This window comes from Buceros rhinoceros, unplaced genomic scaffold, assembly GCF_000710305.1.
Source record: "Buceros rhinoceros silvestris isolate BGI_N320 unplaced genomic scaffold, ASM71030v1 scaffold22847, whole genome shotgun sequence".
Classification (NCBI taxonomy): domain Eukaryota; kingdom Metazoa; phylum Chordata; class Aves; order Bucerotiformes; family Bucerotidae; genus Buceros; species Buceros rhinoceros.
Genome location: NW_010421932.1, coordinates 2,568 through 24,178, shown reverse-complemented (window position 1 = coordinate 24,178; position 21,611 = coordinate 2,568). Strand labels below are relative to the sequence as shown.

At 46.9% G+C, this 21,611-nt stretch overlaps 1 protein-coding gene across 1 annotated transcript in view; it reads left to right on the top strand.

The window, feature by feature from the left end:
- Positions 1–20,447, top strand: part of ME3 (malic enzyme 3, NADP(+)-dependent, mitochondrial) — a 64,232-nt gene extending 43,785 nt beyond the window's left edge. Inside the window, exons 7-14 of the mRNA XM_010139883.1 lie at positions 2,887–2,996; positions 15,083–15,180; positions 16,397–16,510; positions 17,064–17,169; positions 17,692–17,834; positions 18,660–18,833; positions 19,245–19,343; positions 20,175–20,447. Coding sequence (XP_010138185.1) covers positions 2,887–2,996; positions 15,083–15,180; positions 16,397–16,510; positions 17,064–17,169; positions 17,692–17,834; positions 18,660–18,833; positions 19,245–19,343; positions 20,175–20,336 — 1,006 coding nt within the window. The 3' untranslated portion in view covers positions 20,337–20,447. The remainder of the gene's footprint in view (positions 1–2,886; positions 2,997–15,082; positions 15,181–16,396; positions 16,511–17,063; positions 17,170–17,691; positions 17,835–18,659; positions 18,834–19,244; positions 19,344–20,174) is intronic.
- Positions 20,448–21,611: the final 1,164 nt, after the last annotated feature.

The window sequence follows — 21,611 nt, the reverse complement described above, 5'->3', positions numbered from 1 at the left end:
TTCCAAAACCCATTGGTCTCCTGGAAAATCCGTACCTAAATCTCCATGCAGTTGTGATGTGGCTACAACGGGGACATTGCACAGGGCTCTTTTGTTGCTCCTTTCAGCACAGTATACAAGACAAGAAGTTGCTGCCCTTCTGGCCAGTATGACCAGTCATACTTGCATCTGGCTGCCTAGAGGGGGGTCACCAGACTGACATTGCAGAGTGGGGAGTAAGTATATGTCATAAAGCAGGAGCTATCAGATGGCACACAATAAATATAGACTAATGTTGAAAGTAATTTTTAACACCTCTGTGCTATATTATCTTTCAGGAGAGATGAGAGGGCTACATATGGTGGGGATTGGGCATGGTAGTCCATCTCCCATGGTACCCAGGAGTAGAAAGGGATCCAGACTGCACATGAGATAAATCGAAGATGCCCTCAGTCATTGAATTCCACATTAGCCGGGAAGAAAACCACCCGCCATGGCATGTCCTCCTTTGCAGGTGTGCCACATCCATTCCCAACTTCATCAAAGGAGAAGATGAAGGGAGCTTTGAGGTGCCCAGGAGAAAGGAAATAGCACTATGTTCTGGCATGGAGCTGTACTGTACACAGTCAGGGATCTCTGCATACACGGCTCTCTGAGGTGGACATGCCTGTTCTGCTGCTGTTTGCTGACAGAAGCAGTGACACTTCCCTGTGGGGGTGACACTGCATTTCAGACCCCATAGAAAAGTTTCCACAGCTTCTGTGTCCCTGTTTCAACAACGACTACAAGCACCTAATTTTTCATTGAAATTTTTGCTAATATTAATATTATTTTGCAAATATTAAGGTTAAGAGGATATTGGGAGATTTAACTGCAGTGAGGCACTTAGTTAAATCTGAGATTTTGTATCTAAAGGAGTCATACACAGCCCCAAAATCATTCATAGACTCATAGAATCACAGAATAGTTTGGCTTGTGAGGGACTTTCAAAGGTCATCTAGTCCAATCCCCCTGCAGTGAGCAGGGACATCTTCAACTAGGTCAGGTTGCTCAGAGCTCTGTCCAACCTGACCTGGAATGTTCCCAGGGATGGAGCATCGACCACCTCTCTGGGCAACCTGGGCCAGTGTTTCACCACCCTCAGCATAAAAAAATGCTTTCCTTGTATCTAGTCTAAATCTCTTCTCTTTTAGTTTAAAACCATCACCCCTTGCCCCGTTGCAACAGGCCCTGCTAAAAAGTCTGTCCCTGTTGTGGTGCTTTTCTACAAGCAAGCACTGAGAAAGAATGTGAAGCGAGTGTAAGAGCCAACCTTTTGCTTTTTGAGACCAGAGGGTTTATGAAGCAAGAGTTTCTCATGCTGGACAAGTAAAGGAGCACAATGCATGTGCTTATCATCATCTCCTTGCTGACAGACATACTTGAAATGGAAAATGATAATAAAAAATTCAAGGCCCTTCCGGATGAGCCTGCCTGCCTGCATTGCGAGTGCCATGAAAAGAGCTTTTCATGGCAGGAGACACAGTTCTCAAATGGAGCATGTTTTATCCAGTATAAATTCATACTTTAAAGCAGGGGTGTCCCCTACCTCAGGTTTCAGTGACAAAGGGGGTAAGTCTGACTGGGAGGTATGTAAGGTGATGCTGCCTCTGCACCACTTACAGTCCCCGAGAGGCTCAGCTCTCTAACACAGTGCAGCTATTTAGAGCCCTTTCACCTGCCTGAAGCTCAGAGGTTGTTAATAGTTGCATTACTCATTCCCTGAACTTCTCCGACTGCCCTAACACGTTTATGTTAGTACTTATGGCCCTTCTGGATTTTATTTGCAAAGCTTTAATGCAGCCTAAAGTCATACGAAGTGCTGAAAGTGTATAGATATGGAGCTGTGTGAATACTACCCACTTTTTAGAATCTGCATACTTGCCCTGATATTACTGGATAATTATGGAAAGTTTGCAATTATTTCCTGCCTTTTGACTCCACGGGTCACTAGCTGTCATTGCGTGCTGATTTCCTGCAAAGCAGCTCAGTGGAGAGAAACATTTCCAAAGCACAAAAATGTGCCTATGAAATCATACAGTGCAGCACTCAGCCCACAGGATCCTACAAGCAGAGTTCTTCTTTCTCATCTCTCGGTCACCTACAATTGAAGTAGACTTTTGGTAGTGTCCCTTTACCTGCTTTCCCTTTGCAGTCAGTGGACTTGATGATCTTAAAGGTCTCTTCCAACCTAAACGATTCTTTGATTCTATTTTATACATATATATATATATATAGGTGTACATACTAAGCAGCCTGGAGAAGAGAAGGCTCCAGGGATAACTTATAGCGGCCTTCCAGCACTTAAAGAGGGCCTATAAGAAAGATGGGGAGGGACTCTTTATCAGGGAGTTTAGTGATAGGACAAGGCATAACAATTTTAAACTGAAAGAGGGTAGATTTAGCTTTGATATCTGGAAGAATTTCTTCACTGTGAGGGTGGTGAGGCGCTGGAACAGGTTGCCCAGAGAAGTTGTGGGTGCCCCATCCCTGGAAGTGTTCAAGGCCAGGCTGGACGGTGCTTTGAGCAACCTGGTGTAGTGGAAGGTGTCCCTAGCCATGGAAGAGGGGTTGGAACTAGATGATCTTTAACATCCCTTCCAACCCAAACCATTGTATGGTTCTGTGATTTGTGCCTTTTGAATAGACAGATTATGAATACAACTTATTCTTAAAGACTCCACGTTCTGGGTGTATGGAACTTGGGACAGGTGTGTTCCTTTTGGCTGTTACAGTGATGCATTTCTCTTAGGATACTTTTATCTCTCTGCCAGAGTCTGTAGCTGCATTGTTCTGGTAAAAGATGTATATATAGTCCTACATTGTGGAAGTATTTTTATCCATTTTGAATTACCCTTTAACTTGCAGGTACGGCATGAATTGTCTGATCCAGTTTGAAGATTTTGCCAATGCTAACGCTTTTCGTCTCCTCAATAAATACCGCAACAGATACTGTACATTCAATGATGATATTCAGGGTGAGTAGTGCAAGGAAAATGCAAATTTAACCTTCACCTTGTCATGAAGAAAGGTGCTTAAGATAACAAGACTGTTTATGGTACAATATTCAGATATGTGATAAACTTCAGAGTTTACACATAAGCATTTAAAATATAAACAAAAGCACAGCAGTCCAAGTTGAAAAGTGAGTTTCCATTGTTTTTAGAAATTTAGCTGTTCACTGTAGAAATGCTGTTCAAAGGAGAAAATGGATCATGTGTTTTAGATTACTAAGGTAATTTACAGAATTCCATTAATTTTCTATAATTTAGCTAAAACAATGATGACATTTTGACAGTTGTGCAAGGTTTTCCGTTTCCATGAGCCAGGTGGTCATTAACTGATCCTGGCATTGTCCCTTTATTGTTATCCTCCATATTTCATCACAAACAAAAAGGTAGACCTTCTTTCCTCCCCATGGATGCTAACGCCAGTGTGATCTGAGAACAGGTATGTTCTCCCCTAGAGTGGTTAACATAACTCCTCCAGCTCCAAAGAGTCACGGCAGCAGCAAAGCTGGGTTTATGACCAGCATGTGTCCCAGGCCCTGCGAGGCTCAGCGGTCAGCAGAATTGCTCAAATGCGCAGCAGAATGCAAGCTGTGTGTTGGTGGCATCCTCGTCTGGTGCTGACTTTGCTTTAAACCATTGGAAGAGATGTTGGCCCGTCCGACAGGGACAGCATCTTCCCAAGTGATTACAAATAACCTGTTCTTCTCCTATGAGTCCACTCATCTTTTCTTCTTTTGTTTAGTCCTGCTTGCAACATGCAGAAGTTTCCAAGGTTTGTTGATTTAATTATTTGCAGTCAGTTGGGCTCGTCCTCACTTGTGCTTGAAAGACACTGAAAGAAATGCCAGTGTCATTTTTCACACAATGCTGGTTCTTTTGTGAGCAGACCTTCCAGCACTGTTTCTGCATCTGCTACCCATCTAGCAGTATTTGGCAGCGTGTGGAACTCGTTCATATCTGCCATGACACAAAAAGGAGTAAGACCCTGCCTGGCTTGTGGAAATACGGTGTAATGGGATGCGTGGTCCTGTGCAAAGACACTTTCACAAAGAGGGTTTAGAAGCAGAGGAGCTTGAGGCGTTTCAGAGAAGGTGAGATAGATTGTCCTGTACAAGAAGACTCATTAGGTGGTTTTGCCACCCTCAAAACCTTTCAGTGCAGAGAGGAGCACAGAAAAAGGAGATATGTTTTTGAATGGAATTCTTGACTGGAGGAACCAAGAACTTAAACTGGAGATGGACAGGTGAAACCCATAATAAGCTGACAATGTAAAGATTTAATTTGGATTAGGTGGTCTCTCCGCAAGTGGAAGGGGACTTAGCAGTTGAAAGAAAAAGAGGCCAGATGATGTGTCAGATCTGTGAGCCTGGAAGTAGGTTTTCTTGAGGGAACTAGAGTGAATTGGAAAGGCTTCTTGGTGAATTAGAATGGTTTCTGAGAAGAGGAGAGAAGAGAAAGAGAAAAAGAGAAAGAGAAAAAGAAAGGAGGGGGGGGAGGGGAGGGGAGATTAAAGAAAAACTGAAGATTCTGAGTGGGAAGCAGGAGGGTATTTTATAGTGTCTTTCTGGCCATAAGTCATAGCTACGTGCCTCAGGCAGTTCCTGGAAATGACTCCCTCAGTTGGGCAAACCACATCTATGAGGATGCTGTAAAACAGCATTGCAAGGACCTTGTCTGCTTCTCCCCAGCTAGATGTCTGTCATAGTGCATGAGCTGTTGAGTCCCCTGAAAATTCCCCAGAGTCCGATCTGTTAAAACAAGAGGATTTCACTTCTTTCTAAACTCTCTTATGTTCTCAAATAGAGCATCTAGCTGGCACTGGTTTCACAGTAGTAGATATGGAAAGAAATCCTGGTGATCTTTTACACAGACAAGAGATGAGTCAAGAGAAGCAACACCCTGTTTCAGGGGTTTTTTATGTAGCTGTCAGAATGAAAAAGGGATTTGAAGCCAGGGTCATAGTCAGGAATGAGTTTTGGGGACCTGTGGGAAGCTGACGTAGCTTTGATCTGTGCAGTTAACTCTGTCTTAGAGTCTTAGGGTCATGTCATTAATGGAGTTGAGTATTTCAATTTACCCACCCTAATATACCCCTCTGTACCCCCAGATTATACGAGAAAGGTAGGAAGTGCCATTTTCTCACATACACCCACCTGATCTTTGGGTTTGCCTCAGGCTCTCTTTTCTAATACGCTGGTGTTTCGTGACTCGCCTTCTTAAAAAAGTGGGAGGGTTCAATGCAAATTGTGTTTTAAATTATTAATGAGGATCAAACAAAGCCTTATTTAAGCAGTCCTGATCCATTTTACTGAAGTCAGGCAGGAACAGACCTCCTGAAGCCTGAATTAGCCCAGTTCTGAGCTGGCATTGTTTTAAGTATATGGATTAAAAAACACATCTTAGGCACAAGCAGCGCAAGTTCGATCAGGCCTGCGATAGACTGTTTTAAACTCATTGCCCGTTAGTTAGCAGGACTCTGAATGCAATGTGCCTACCCGCACACAGAGGAGATCAGGGAAGAAAGTATAAATTACTTCACTTAGGTCTCCCTTAGGTCTCTCTCTTGCTGCCCCAGGGCCTGTACAAACAGAAAGCAGTTTAAAATATCAATGCCTGCTTTTTTTTAGTCACACAAATTACTGTATTGCCAAATCCATCCTAACTCCACAGAATTAAAGTGACTCAGACCCCTTCCAGTTCAAGCCAGCCTGCTGATGCCGAGTGGGAGTCCTGCCAGGTACCACAAACCCGGACGAGGTGATTGCTCTTATTCTGAAAGCCATTAGCCTGGGAGCTAGCAGGAGCTGGCTCGCAGTGCCCGCGTGGGAGCTCCCCATTAAGGGAGTGCTTCTCCTTCCTCTATGGGGGTGATGACATCAGTCCTTTCCCAGCTCTGTCTGGGTTCATGAAAGGGGCAACAGCTTCAGTTTCAGCTCTACGGGAGAAAATTGATTGTCACTTCTTCTTTTTCCCAGTGAAGTACCAGGGCAGGCAGTGAAGCACATAGGAAATTGGAGGGACGTGAGAATCCTTTAGATCCTGCTCTTTCTCTTCCTACTGTAACATTGCTCCACTTAACTGTGTGCAGTGATAAACACAAAGTAGACAACTGAGAAGTCTTAAAGCTTCTCTCTGGACATCACCCAGCCCTCACTCAAATAAAAGGTCATTTCAAACTGAGATCCAACCTTTGACATTAGATCAGGTTCCTCAGAACCTTGTCCAGCCAAATAATTTTCGATATCTACTATCTCTAGATATTCACAGTCTCTTTGTGATTCCTTTCCCAAAGTTTTCTCATCTTCCTTGTGCATTTTTCTCCGCGATATCTGATTGGAATTTCCTTAGATGCAGCTTGGATTCATTGCCCCTCATCCTTTCGCTGTGCACCTCTGAGAAGAATCTGGCTTCTTTATAAACTCATAAACTTTATAAACTTCTCAGTAAGTAGTTGTGGGCAGAAGTTAGATGCCCTCCTAGTCTTCTCCAGCCTATTCAAATCCAGATCCCTCAGTCCTCTTTGAACACCCTGGTTGTATTTATGGCCTCTTCTAGACTTGCTCCAGTTTGTCAGTATAGTCCTTGTGCTAAAACACCCAAACTGGAGATGCTAGTCTACAGATGACCTCCGAAGTGTTGAAACAGAAAGAAATGATTGCTTTACTTGACCTGCTGCCTACACTTCTGTCAACACAGTTTAGCAAGCTGTTGGCCTTCTATGCCACATGGGTGCATTGCTGTCTCATCTTCAACTTGCTGTCCACCATCACCCCAAAGTCTTCTTTTGCAAAGATGCAGGACTTTGCATTTGCCTTTGCTGACCTGCATGAGGTTTCCCTGAGTCCTTTTCTCCAGCCTGGTGAGACCCCTAAAAGTGACAGTCATACCCTCCAGGGTGTCAGTTACTGTCACAAATCTGTAATCATCCATGAACTTGTTGGGGGTGCGCTCTGTCTTATCCAGGTTGTTAATAGAACTGGAATAGTATTGGCCTCTTTTTACCACTGTGTACTACTGACCAGCCCAGCACAGGTCAGCCCAGCCACTTTTCCACCCACTTGATAGTCTACTTGTTCAGTCTGTATTTCTCCAGCTTGGCTACAAGGATGCTTTGGGAGATTATTTCAAAGATCTCATGCAGGTCAAGGTAAGCAACCCCTGCTGCCTTCTTGCTCACAGTGCTAGTTGTCTCATTATAGAAAGCAGCTGAGTTGGTCAGGCATGATTTGCCTTGGAAGATCCACACTATTCTCAATCACCTTCGTGTTCCTAGATGTACCTTCCAGAAGATTTGATTTGCTTTGTAATCCCCAGGTACTGAGGTTAGGCTGACTGAGCTAAAATTCCCTGCATCCTTCTTCTAGCCCTTCTTGAAGATGGGTGCGACATTTGTCTTTTTTCAGGAAATAGGAATCTCCCCAGTTATCAGAAACTTTCAAACAATGACTCTGTAATGCCATTGGACACGTACCTCAGCATCCTTAGATGCATCTGTCTCATCATGTTTCATAAATTTCATGTTTATAAATTTGCACACCTCAGGTTCTCAGCACGGGACAAGGGCTCTGTGTGCACGTGCCTCACTGTGGTAAAGAGCCTGTCTAATTCTAACACAGCCTTCAAAGTTGTGCACTGAGTAACCAAAGAATTAGCAGAAGTTTGTGCTGGGGATAAGTGAAAGTGGGATCAGACGCATCAGCCTGTGATTGGAATTGTTTGACTTGCCTTGCAGAGCTGAAACCTTTATGCTGCGACAGAGATCCTTCAGTATCACGGTTCAGTTATCTGATCAGGCATAACAAAAACCACCTGTGGCTGAACGTGGGGACAAGTTGTGTAGAAAAGCTTTAGGACTTCTATCTTTCCAGAGGGCCCTAAACAATCTAATCTAATTTTGAAGCTAGCCCCACTTTAAGCAGGTACTGGAGTAGATGACCTGTAGGCACTTCTTCCAATCTCATTTTTTCTATGAAAAGTTCATTCTCCTCATAGATCAGGGAGTTACCCTCCATATTCACATACCAAACAGGAATTCTTCAGGCATGCATTGCTGACTCAGTACTGAACAGTAGTAGCTGTTCTGCGAGTTTTGTCAGTTTCAGAAAAATTAAGAAATCTCTAATGTGTTATTTAATTAATTGCATCTGATCGTGTCATTCAAAAGCCTTTCACTCACATGGCAGGGCAGACAGTAGTGCATAGAAGCATAAAGCCCACTGTCTCCTGGCTCTGGGCATCTTTAGCTGTCTTTTAAAACTGGACCTGATATAACATTGATAGTGTCTCACAGAACCACCGGTTTGAGTGTTTCAGATATATTTATATCCAGTTTGAGACGCTGTAAACAGACAAGATTTCTAAAATCCTGAACACCTCCCCCATGCAAATGAGACCTTTTCACAGTATTTCAGGATGGGAAACCCCAACTCACTAGCCACATGAAAAACACTCAACCTTTTGTGTTTCCATAGTCCCTCCACAACTAAAGTAGTCCACAGGCAGTGCACAGGGTCATCACTTTTGCAGAACCTCTCTGAGTCTTTTCCCAGTTGTTAGTGCAAAGATTCCCTTTTATTGTTGGATGTGTGACTGCTGATGAGCCTCAAAATATCTCTTGACCCACCAACCACCTTTTCCCATTATCGTAGCAGATAACCTTTCCATAACCTTTCCAGGACACTTCAGGAAGCAGTGCCTCAGCCTCAGGGAACATTGCTCCCAGACCTTAGCTGAGGCTGGGAACAGGCTCCAGCGCTGCAAATCTGAGTGGCTTCAAACATTTGGGCGAGTTAGGAATCAATCATGTGCAAACGTGGCCTATTTTGCAGGCATGTTTCCATGTGCTGTGAGATGCAGGCGAAGCTGGTTTTTGGCTCGGTATTAAATAATTTCAGCAGATTTAAATGGTACAGTATCTTACTTTGTTGTTTCAGCTGGCGTGGAAAATGCATCAGTAGTTACAGCAGGAAACTAAGGAGGGGGAAGCACAATAGGAAGGGAGTGTTGGACAATACCCTGCTGCAGAACAAAGCAGGCTGTGTCCTGCCAGGCAGCAGGTATTTACCTGGCCTGAGAAATGATGAGGAGATATTCTCAGTCCTGGAGGGGTTCACCATTACCAGGTGCTCTCAGATCTGCTGTGCCCTGCAGCAGAAGAGGCTCCTGCATTTCCCCTTGATGCTACAACATTAACTATTTAAGGGCCAGCTCCTAGACTTGTATATAAATCACGCATTGACTGCTAGACAAGCCAGGTCAGAACAGTATGGACCCCTGGATGTAAACGGGTCTCAGTGTCTTGGGCTTAGTGGTGCAGGGCTCTAAAGGTCTGGCCTGTATCTTCTGTCATTTTGAGGACTGTAACATGTGGTCCCATTTCCTCTCCTGCTGTTCTTGCTCACTGTTCCTCTTGATCACTGGATGCCATTGCAAACTCCTCCTTTGCAGTAAAGAACAGGGTATGTCACCTCTGCATTAAGCTGTGTGTGATCTTCAAGTCCAGGCTGAGGAGGCAAGATGAACACAAGGATGGGACTGTGGTCTGTCCTGGTTTAACTCATTGGTGTAAAACAGCATCCACAGGGTCTCCACCACTGCAGTGGGGAGGGGACGCTTGCTTGCAAGGTGCTGGCAGCTGCCTGTTGGCCCCAGCCTTTGTGGGTGAGCGGGCTCTGCCTGCCCGTTGGCCTGGCCCGTGTGCTGGCTGGTGCTGCAAGGCAGGAGTGAGGGCAGTGCTGCAGGCCAGCCCTGCAATGGACTTTTTAGATGTTGCACCATATAGTCCAAGCACTTTACAGTGGAAGGATTAATAACAGGCACCCAGAGATGACCTTTATTAGGCATCTACTTTAAGATGAGCTCTAAGTCTCCGTTGTCAGACACCTCTTCTGCACACCACTACCTCTTCTGGGTCACCAGTGTCCCCAACTCTGTTAGTGGAGAAAGCAAGTTCCTTCCCTGAGCATCGATGCTTTGTGTTTTACTGCTGTTCTCATTAACTTGCTCCACACCACTTCTAGGTTTATTTTCTTGATGTCTTGCAGAGGCCCTTTGGGGGAAGACTAACACTAGTCCACAGCCATGGAGGTGAAGACCTTGAGCTGTAAATGCTTCGGCAGCTTTTTGCTTCAGCTTTGACTTTCGGTTATGTATTTGGAGTGGATCTGGACAAGCTCCACTCTGCTTTCCAGTAACAGGCAGAACTGCTGCAGGGAGTTAATGCAAACCAGGATTCGGGAAAGCCCTATACTTCCTCTGCATCCATAAATTTAGATATACTTTCTTGGCTGCCCTTTGCTGGAGTTGTTAAACTGGTGTTTGCTTTCCCTGGGCCCTCATCTTGGCACGGTTTTGAGGCGGTAAAGTGTGAGCAGGCAAGGCAAGGATAAAAACTTAAAGATTTGGCTGAATTTGGCCATCTCTTCCACCAGTGTGCTGTGGAGAAGAAGGAATCACCCACACGGGTGTCATATGAAGAAAAGGACAGTGGTGTAGCTGCCTGCTCCTGTCACTGCTGCTGTCAGAAGGATCTGGCACTGTGGTGATGCTCTGCTCTGCTCAGCCAGCACCTAGGGCCAGGTGACAGGGCAGTGCCAGTCCTCAGCACGGGGTGGGGGGGGACTCCTGCCCCAAACATCCACAGGGTTCCTGCCTCCCCCCACGTCCCCTGCTTAACCACTGGGTGCTGTCACAGGCAGTACAGCCTTGACATCGGCACTGGGCAGCACTTTCCCTGTCACACTCATACCAGCAATGCCCGTAACTCCATGTGCGAAGCCGCTCACCCCTCTGTCTGCTCTCTGCTCTCTGAAGGAAAGAGATCATCCCCGGGCATGGGTGCCTCTGGGCTGCAGCCTTTTCCATCTGTGCGGGGTCTCCGAGCTGTGGAGCAGATCCTTTCCCCCGGGTTTTGCTCCAGTGTAGCTCCACTGACATCTACTGGGGCTCATTCTTATTACAAGTGGAACTTCAGCCTCAGAGAGGTTTTTCCTTAGTGTTTTACAATATTCTGAATGTGCCTGATTGTCAGAGATTAATTCCTACGGGGATGGCCATTCTCCTGAGTGTACCCTAGTTTTAACTGCCTCTTTTCTTTGCTGGTCCTGTTCCTCTGGACTCCCCAGAGAAGCTCCTCAGGTCTGCTTGCTATTTTGTGATATTGTGTTGAGCGTTTACTTTGAGTCTTGGACAGACATGCTGATTTGTGAGCATTTTTCTTTCTTCTCTCTGTGCCTCTCTGTATCTCACCTCAGACATAGACCAGCCAAGCTGGCTCTTCCTAAGTGCTTAAGGAAGTATTTATCTGCAATAGCAGCATTCAATCTCTTTGGAAAACAGATAGACAAATGTGTTGAAGGGTGATTGGTTTTTTCGTGCCACAACTCATGGTGAGGGTTTCCACCCCCACCCCCTTCTCATTTTGTGGCCTTTTCAGAATTGAAGCACAATGATTAGCCAGGTCCTTACACAAACCAGCTGTGAACTCTTCTCCACAGAGATGCTGTATTGTTCCCTGCTCATAAACCGTAATTATCAAAGACAAATATTGAGCTGAGGCCAAGGTACAGTAACTTTGTTATTTGTGTAGTGGGGGTGAGATGTAGCTGGGGAGACGTGGAGGGATTAGAAACACATTGAAGAGAGAGGAGAAGGATTAGGAATGGCAAAGCTGAATAGCGTCCTGCTGTTAGTCAGAGCTGCAGTGCAAGTGCAGGGGGATGAGTAACGGCACACCCAGTCCCACGGGTCTCTGCTCTGCAAAAAGCACACTGCTCTGCAGACTGAATCCATGGACCCTTCCTTTCTGTACACCGCACTCCTCAAACTCCTGCTAGTAACATCTCTAAAAAGACCTCAAGTCCTGCCCGCTGCTGAATGTCCCACAAGCATGTTCCATTTAAATGGGTTTGCAGATACCAGCATTTGTCCCATCAGACTCGTTGACACTCATAGGACATAAAGCACGTTTGCCTGGGTCAGGACCAAGAGAAACAAGATATTTCTCCAGTTACATTTCTTTCTTTTAAATACTTTCCAAGCATTTACTGCTGCTCATGCTGTGACCTGACACTTACACTGTTAAACTGTAATTGCCTCACTTTAGGCTTTTGTCCTCTGATCAGTTCCCTGCTCCCACCCACACGGAGATTTGGAGATTTCTGTGCAAAGTAAGCCTGGGAGACAGCGTGTGAGCATGTGTGACCACATGCATAGTTGTTCGTAGTCTACCGCAGGACATGAGCTTGGCATTGTTGGCATCTGTGGGACCCTGGTCTCTCCCCACTTCTTTGCAGTTCAAACTGCCAGGGTGGGATCCAGTCCTCCACAGTTTAGATGTCTGCAGTAGAAGTGTCTCATGTAGTCCAGGTCTCTCTTAATAAACTGTCATGGCAGTGACACTTTTAGGGTGCATTTCATTTGACCAAGTTCAGGCATCTGCTTTAGCATGAGCGGGATAATACATGTTTGTTTAGAGGAGTCCCACCTTTAGCATCTGGCATGACAAAGCCAAGCAGTCCTGCTGATTACAGGCTTACCGAAATAGGGAGAATGGGCATGGGCTAGCTGTGTGACACCCCTAAAAAGCAACATCTAAAACTAGGCAGTTATCTGGTGTTCCCTTAAATTCCTTGGATGTTCACTACCTTCATCTCTAATTTTTCTAGTCCAGCGTCATGGCATTTCCTCAGCTAAACACATTACTCTAGATACAGCTTTAAAAGGCAGAGATGTAGTCCAGGAGAAGCAAGAGGAATTCCTTCGTACACATCCTTGGGCTGTATGGGTTGACATGTTAGTACTGAGGCAGCAGAGCACACAGTGACTGGTTCTCTACCCATCAACTCCCTTTTAAACTGACCGAACTCAGATGGTCTGGAAATAAACTGATATACACTGTTTTCTGAGCCAATGAAGAGAATTCATCCTTGGTGCTGAAGCAAGTGTCTCAAGTGATTCACTGCAAGAAAGAAGCTAACGAAGCCACCAACCATTAGTCTAATCCATTCTGTTTAGGACACAGATGCTTGCAATGCCCTCACGAGTAAGAAAGGACACTGCTGCTCTTCCGTACCGCTGTGCCTGCTCATGGACACCATGGGGCTCACGCCTGCTGCAGGAATGTGGCCTCTGCCACCTCTGCTTAACCAGAATCCCTCCTAAGTGTCACTAATTATACATTTTTGGAGAATCAAAAGCAGAGTTATAAAAGCAGGATGCTGGTGAGCTAATGGGACTGACAAGCACTTCTGGTCTGGCCAATAGAGATTTTCTTTGCTTATACAGGTTCCCAAAGCAAAACAAAACAAGTCAACAAAAGTGACTTCTCTGGCAGAATAATTGTGCTTCCACGAGGTTTTCTGATTGCATGGAACTAATGAGAGATAAAATCTTTCCCCGATGCCATGATACACCAATAGATGTCTAGTCTAGCCGTGGCTTTCGCACTGAAGAAAAGGAATTTCTTTTCTCGGTGTTTGACAGATGAGGCAGCACCATCTGCTGGTCTCTCTGCTCACGGTCATGCTTTGTTCATGAGCTGCTCTGTTTCCCAGCCAGGCTCTTTGCTGGTGCCTGGCAGTACCCCAGGCCCTAAGGACCCTGAAAAGGGTCTTCCTGATGCACTGGCTAATTGAAGCCCTAATGCACTGGCTGATTACATGGGCAAAAAAACAGGAGATGCAGGAAATTGGGTGAAATCAGGTTTATAAGCCTAAAAGGGTTTGTTGTCTGTCCTGCCCACAACCACCCCCACAAAAGTTGTTATTTGTGGCCTCCCTGATTTCTCACCAAGCTGCTGAAGATGAGAATAGAGAGACCAGCATTAGAGCTGGGGGCAGCATTAGAGCTGGGACAGCATTAGAGCTGGGACAGCAGTAGAGCTGGGACAGCAGTAGAGCTGGGGCACATCCAAACTGGTATCCTTTAAAACACTCAGGAATAAAACTAATGGACTCGATGATCCTTATAGGTCCCTTCCGACTTGAGGTATTCTGTGATAGAGCTGCCTTCTTCATTCCTAAGCTCACCTTTAACACTTGTACCCACCTTGCCCAGGTGACTTGAGATACCACCAGTATCTCAAGTATATCACTTGGTATACCACCAGTACCTGAACCCTCATTAGTCTGTGCCTTACTTGATTTCTTCCTACCATGCCCCTTCACCTGGGAGAGGACACTAGAAGAAAAATGTATGTGATCCATGTGGGTGAAGGCAGGTTTATTCAGTCTAGATACCTGCCTCCCTTGATGTTTGCAAAGCTGTACATATCGTGGTGGCTCTAACAGCAGGACTCTGCTCTCCATATACTGGGTTCTTTCTCACTAATCTGGGACCAGCTTGTGTTCTCAATGACTCCTTAATGTTAGAATCATAGAATCATTTAGATTGGAAAAGAACTATAAGATCGAGTCCAACCGTTAACCCAGCGCTGCCAGCTCCATCACTAAACCATGTCCCTCAGCACCACATCTATGTCTTTTAAATACCTCTAGGGGTGGGGACTCCACCATTGCTCTGGGCAGCCAGTTCCAGTGCTTGACAACCCTTCTGATGAAGAAATTTTTCTTAATATCCAACCTAAACCTCCCCTGGCACTCAGGCATGATGGCTCTGAGTGAGGGTATCAAAGTATCAGGGAAGTAAAAGAAGAGAAGGTGGTGCTGGTCTGTGAAGGTAAATGAGAAAAGGATAGTAATTCCATGATCATAGAAGGGTTTGTGACAAGGGTGCCCAAGTTCAGACCACCACTCTGCAACCAATATCTTATGTGACCTTAGACTAGTCACATGGATCTTAAACCCTTGGGAGTCAGGTATTAACTTCTGGCATTCTAGGATTCAGTGTCCCTTTGACTACATAGAGGGACATTGGTGTTCTCCTGCCCTGCAGGTGTCTTCCGAGGATTAGTATTTCAGAGTAAGGAAGGCACTCATCCTTAGATGACAGGACATAAGAGAATGGCTCCTACCACGAGGTTTCTAACAGCATATTAGTAGGGTAGACAGTCCATTGGCCAGGATGTCCATCTCACAGTGTTTCTCTCTTTTCAGGCACTGCGTCTGTTGCAGTTGCTGGCATCCTTGCAGCCTTAAGGATCACAAAGAACAAGCTCTCTGACCATAAGTTTGTTTTCCAGGGAGCTGGAGAGGTAGGAGTGTTCTTGAGTTTGTTCCTAAATACCATCTAAATTCAAATTTAGAGAGAGCAAAATCAGCCATGAAACTTCCTGCAAGGCTTGGCTTCATGAAATCAAAGCACAGAAGCAGGTTCGTTGTCACTGGGCAGGAGTGGGCCCCACAGGTGGATCTTGCTGCTATGTAGAAGTTGCCAACAGTCTTTCAGTGACCTCTTGGGCCATGTGTCCTGGGCAGGCTTCCTGGGTGCTACAAGGCTGCCCATGTATCAGTGGGGCTTTAAGTACCTTGAGGGAATTCCCTTATGAGGCAGGGTGCTGCAGGAACATTAATGAGGCTGATTTGAGTCCTCGGGGCTGGTATTTAGGGTACACCAGAGCCTCTTCAGCAATAGAGTCAAAAGGACTCAGACTCAAAGAACTGTAAGAACATAACCTCACTTTCTGGAGTCAGTCATACTGCTCCCCTGGCAGAAGTCAGGTAGTCTGTATGGTGCCTTGCTCAAAGAGGGGGGGGGGAAGAAAAGGTCTCTAAAGTCTGGACTGTGGATTAAAGGTGTTGTTCCAGGTCCTGACTCAGCTTTTGCCCACCTGTGGGACTTCAGCAAGGTCTGTTTCTCAGTTTGTCTATTCCTCTGTGAAACAAAGTTGATTGTTGTTTTTCTCCATCCCTCCTGGCAACCACCTCTGTGCTGGTCACCACCTCTGTGGCACAAAGCCCCTCCTGCCGTGTTAGCTCCCATCTGGGCAGGAAAGCCAGGCACAGACGTAGGACTACAAACACACACAGCATGTCCAGGGCTGCTTCCTCAGGCAGGAATGAGAGAAGAGGACTTTCCTCTTGGTAGTTCTTCAGGTGCAGCAATCCCACTTAGCTTTGAGTACCTCGGTACTGGCATTGTCACCAACATTTGTTCAGTCTCTGCCCCTTTTCCTTTGCTGCAGCAGCTGGATGATGATGGAGACAGCCTCTACCTGTCAAGGTACCACCTCCACTGCTCCAGCTTCACAGGCAGCCTGCTCTGCCGGACGATTGTTTGGGGGTTTTATTTATGGCAGCACCTACAGTAGTGCTAAAATCAGCCCATGCCATGGCACTGTACAGCTATGGACCAGAAAGCCTCTCTGCTTTGTGCAGTGACAGGAGATGAGCCAGCATATCTTTCATTTAAAATCTTCCACCCCAAAAGATGATGATACCCCAATGAAGTGTTTATATACTGTGTTCCAGGCTGCAATGGGCATAGCTCATCTCATCCTCATGGCCATGGAAAAGGAAGGAATTTCACGAGAGGATGCCATCAGAAAGATTTGGATGGTAGACTCCAAGGGACTGATTGTGAAGGTAAATTTGTCTCCAGAGCTGAGCTTGAGTCCCCCATCCCCTCCTGCAAGCTAGAGAGAGGCCAGAGGAGACAGATACCTTGGACCTCTGCTCAGCCCTGGAGTAAGTGCTGCAGTTTTGTTGGTGTCAGCAGAGCTGTTCCTATTCAGAGGAGTCAGCCTCATGGTGACAACTGTGTGCCAGCTGCACTGGCTACCCTAAAGGTGAACCAGCCTGGCCCAGCTCTACTCTGCATTCCCTGGGTCCTCAGGGCCTCTGCCCTTGTCCGTTTTCAGACTTGAGGAGACTTGTGCTCATGTACAACTTCTCTGCCCTGGCAACCAGATCCTCCCTCCACACAGTCAATGTATTTTGGAGGGTGAGAGGAGCAGATGCCAGCCCCATATGACATTACACCACCAGCTCAATGCCTGACTGGCTGATGCTGAGGTCCTCCTCTATGGAATCTGGTTTAGGTAGAGGGCCAAGAGATGAAATGAACTGATGAGTTACTAAGTTACGTCTCCACCTTTTGCCAGCAGATCAAAGTTTGACTCCTTCTTTTTCCTCACAGGGCAGGAGCCACCTGAACCATGAGAAAGAAATGTTTGCCCAGGACCACCCCCATGTGAACACACTGGAAGAGGTTGTGCAGAAAGTGAAGCCTACAGCAATTATAGGTGGAGTTCCCTTAGCATGACCTTTTCATGTCAATCCAGTTCTTAGGAGAGTTTCTGTCTTTTTTCCAGGGCCTCCTTTTGTTCTCCCAGTTAAAATGAAATGAGTTTCTACCCCCATTTTGTCAGCTGAGTTCTCCACATCCTTTCCCCATTGACCATGGGGCATGTGCTTCCTCCGTTTTGGAACTGTAGAAGCCTCCTAGACGGAGTGGCAGAGGGAGGTGTTGGGGGAGGGGGGATCTGGGTCTCTTGGCAGCAGACATGGCCGTGGCAGGCTGGGTGGGATGAGGATGACAACAGACAGCTCAGCCACCACACTGATTCCAACTCCGCCCAGAGGAGCAGAGGGCTTTTAGTCTTGCCATAATATGAGAAAGAAACATCCCCACCACCATCTCCAGAGATGGAGCCTGTTCCCTCCTGCAGTTCAGTTACCAACAGAGGCATTCAAGAGATATCAGCCCAATGCCCTGAAGTCAGGCAGTGGGAAAGCACCGTCTCACTCTGCTCTTGTTGTTTTAGGTGTCGCAGCCATTGCAGGAGCTTTCACCGAGAAGATTTTGAAGGACATGGCAGCCTTCAATGAGAGGCCCATTGTGTTTGCCCTGAGCAACCCCACAAGTAAAGCAGAGTGCACAGCAGAGCAGTGCTACCGCCTCACCGAGGTACTGGAGTTCAGCCTGGGTGCTCCAGGTGCACAGTGGCCATGACTGTACCAAGGAAACCACAGTGGTGCCTGGTGGGCAGACAAGTGACAGTGGGCATAACTTGAAAGAAGAGAGGTTCAGGCTGGTCATAAAGAAAAATTTTCACACAGTGAGGAGGGTCAGGAGGTAGAACAGGGGCCCAAAGTGCTCGTGCAGTCTCTGTCCCTACCAGTGTTCAAGACCAAGCTAGGTAAAGTCCTGGACAGCCTGTTCTGATTTCATAGCTGACCTTGCTGTGAGCAGAAGTTTGGATTCCTAGCAGCCTGAATTACTTTGTGATCCTCTAAAGAAAGTGCTTGCCTCTTTTACCCATAGCTCCCTGAGATGTCCCATCCTCCCAGGTTACTGTCCCCTGTGTTTTGCCGAGCTAGTTGTTCACGTAATGGTTTCATCACTCAACTTGGATGACCCAATGTCACTGAAGAATTACTGTCATGTGGATTGACTTGGTGTGAGCAAGGAGGCCTTGCCTCACTCCTCCCTTTGCCCTCCCCACCACCTGCTGCTGGCTCGAGCAGTCATGCAGCCCCCGACCTTTATCCCACATGAGTCTCTCTTCACACTCCATAGATGGTTGATAGAGAGGAAGACAGACTCTGGGAACCAGGCCCTCCAGAAGTGTCAACTGGAGATGGCTCTGGTGGAGGTGCCTCTCACCTGACTGGTTGGAGATTTGTCCGCTTGGTCACCAGAGTCCCCTGACACAGGTCATGGCAAGCAGTTAGAAATGTAAGACTTCTCTTCTGAATCTGGATGCCTCTTTCCTTCTCTCTCTTTCACCAGGGCCGGGGAATATTTGCAAGTGGGAGTCCATTCTCAAAGGTAACCCTGCCCAATGGACAGACCTTCTTCCCTGGCCAAGGAAACAATGCCTACGTCTTCCCAGGCGTGGCACTCGGAGTCATTGGCTGCGGAGTCCGGCACATCTCTGATGATATCTTCCTCGTCACCGCAGAGGTTTCCAGCTGGCATTTAACTAATACTTTTAAAAAGGCAGTAAGAGGCATATGCACCTACTTCAGGTGTTTTCCAGAACCTGGCCTGGGGCGATGCGCTGAGTGGAGATGGCACAGCCTCAGCAAAACGCTGCAGCCTTTCCCTGTCTCAGGGAAAGCTCGTGCTTCCATGGCACTGACAGAGGTGCAGGAGCCCTGACAGGCTTCTCCTCATTCTCCACAGCTGCTACCCTGGCACCATTCTGGCTCCAGCTTTAAGTCTGTAATGAAATATCTACACACGTGTATTCTGAATAATTCAGCAGTTCCCACTGAGAACTAATCCCAGCTCCACCGCTGCTGAGGTTTCAGCTGCATGCCGTGTAATCCCAGTGAATGTGGTACGTGCTTGAGACCTTTCTCTTCTTTCTAGTCCATTGCTGCCGAGGTGACAGAGCAGAATCTTGCAGAAGGAAGACTCTATCCCCCTCTGAACAGCATCAGAGAGGTGTCTTTCAAAATCGCCGTCAAAGTGAGTATCTCTACGTTTATTTCCACTTCCCATGGTAGGGAGGACAGGAATTGCCCTGGCATCATTTCTGCTTTGGTTTTTTATTGCAACTTACTCTACGGCATCAAGCAATGATTCTAAGCAATCCTTCCAGACAGAATTGCTGCTTTGATTTCTCCCATCATTAAAGCCCAAATGTGAAAAATACCTTCTGATTCTGGGTGCCTTGCAGCTCACGAAGCTCTGCTTTATTGCTTGGAGCTGTATGTGCTCAGTGCTTAAAAAAATCAGGTTTAGGATCAAATTCAAACATGACACTAGTTGCCAAGAGACTTTAAGTTCCAAATTGCTATTTTGATATTCTATATTCTCCTCCTGTATTCAAATAGGGGCCTAAGTACCTAAATACTACTTCAGATCTGGGCTTGTTGTCTGACTGTGGGATTGGTGCCCGGTGAACATGAAATGTGTAATTCCCGTTCAGGGGACACCCACTGAGGATCCCATTGGCTTGCCAGGAGTTACTGAAGGATGCGCGGTGTGGCTGAGGAGCTCAAGGGTGAGAGCAGAGGTGGTTCAAGGGCTGCTCTCCTTTCATTGTACGCTCCAACCATTTTGCCAGCGCAGGGGTGTGCATTCTACACAGCCAGCAACCACAGGCAGTTTTTATTCCCTCGCCTAAGGGACAAAGTGCAGCTGATTCAAGAACTGCACAAACAGGAAAAAAAGCAAAAAAGGACTTAATTCAGAGGGGAGGAAAGAGGGCAAATAGAGCCAGTGCCAAACTCCTATTGGTTTCCTCTTCATAACATGTCAACTTTTCATCAGTTCGTTTCGCTTATCTTTTTGCAGATTGTTGAATGGGCCTACAAGCATGGTCTTGCTTCTTGTTACCCCGAGCCAGCAGACAAGGAAGCCTTTGTGAAACAGCTCGTTTACAGCCCTGATTATGACTCGTTTGTTATTGATGAGTACAGGTGGCCCCCAGCAGCCATGCAAACACAAGATCTGTAAGGTTTTGTGAGAACTGTTTTCTCATTTTTACCATCTGTTCCCATGGTTCATATCGTTGCTGATACAAATGCACCTCCAGGCTTGTGGAATGATAAAAGTAAATTAATCCAAGTAGTTTTTCACTTGCCAGTGCTTTTTTCTGTGGCAGCATATCAGTAGGGGATAAAAGAGTCCAAGCTGGGCAGTCAGTACTCCCAAGGAGAGAGGCAGACTATGGCTGCAGCCTGTCGCAGTCAAGCAGCATCACACATCGCTGCCCGCTGAACATACTGCCCGGCTCTCAGCTCAGCTGCCTTGGGAGGAGCGACCTGGGCCACCTCAGAAGCAGAGAGACCCATTCCCAGTGAGAGTGCCCGCAGGAAGCTGGGAGACCTACTACCGTGGTGGCAGCTGTATGCGAGATCATCCCTCATACACGACAGCCACACTTTGCCCGTGGCTCTGTGGATGTGATGGGAAGGGCGTGCGTTGCCCTGGGAGCACTGCACACTTGGGCAGCAGTACCCTTTCCTGCTTCAAAAGCCTCCAGGGTTTCGGGAGTCTCATCCAACCCAAGCTGGTGCATGTGCCACACAGCCTGGCATGGTCCTGTGCCCCACCCGCTTGGAAACAAACCCGAGAACCCCCCTCAGCCCCACGGGGACACTGACTCCCTCCCCTCTGCAGTCCAGGCTGCTCTCCAAGGGAATAGGAGCCCATGGATGCACAGAGGGGAGCTGAGTTGGAGAACAGAGCATGGCCAAACCCACACATGCCGTCTCGCTGCATCACTTCATTTTCTGCTGGGCACAGCTAAGGAAGCACTATCACCAGCCAAAGGCCCTCCTGAAGGTCTCTCACATCACAGAGTCCCAGGGAGGCCTCACCTAGCCCTGCAAAATTGTCACATCCCACTAAATACGAACCCAGTGGGATAACACTGTTCCTGACTGTAACTGTGAAACTACAGAAGGGCTTGTTGGCAGCTCTTCTCTTCGTGAGGGTTCTCACTGCCCACACACGGCAAGGCCAAGGCCAGTTACCACAGTCTTTATTTAGTATCTTTAAGTGGCTTTTAGCACCGGGAGAAGCACCTCATTCCTTTGCTGGTGAGCCACGGTCTTTCCAGTGTCCGTGTGCTTGTAATGCCAGAGCCTTTCAGGCTCCTCGCATAGGCAGGTCTTCTCACCTAGACTAAGGAAGGAGAGAGAAAGTGGTCACATTTCAGGTTCAGGGAGAGATACCTGTACTTCCTGAGCAAGACACCTTGGAACTGAAGTTTCCTTGCCTTTTCCA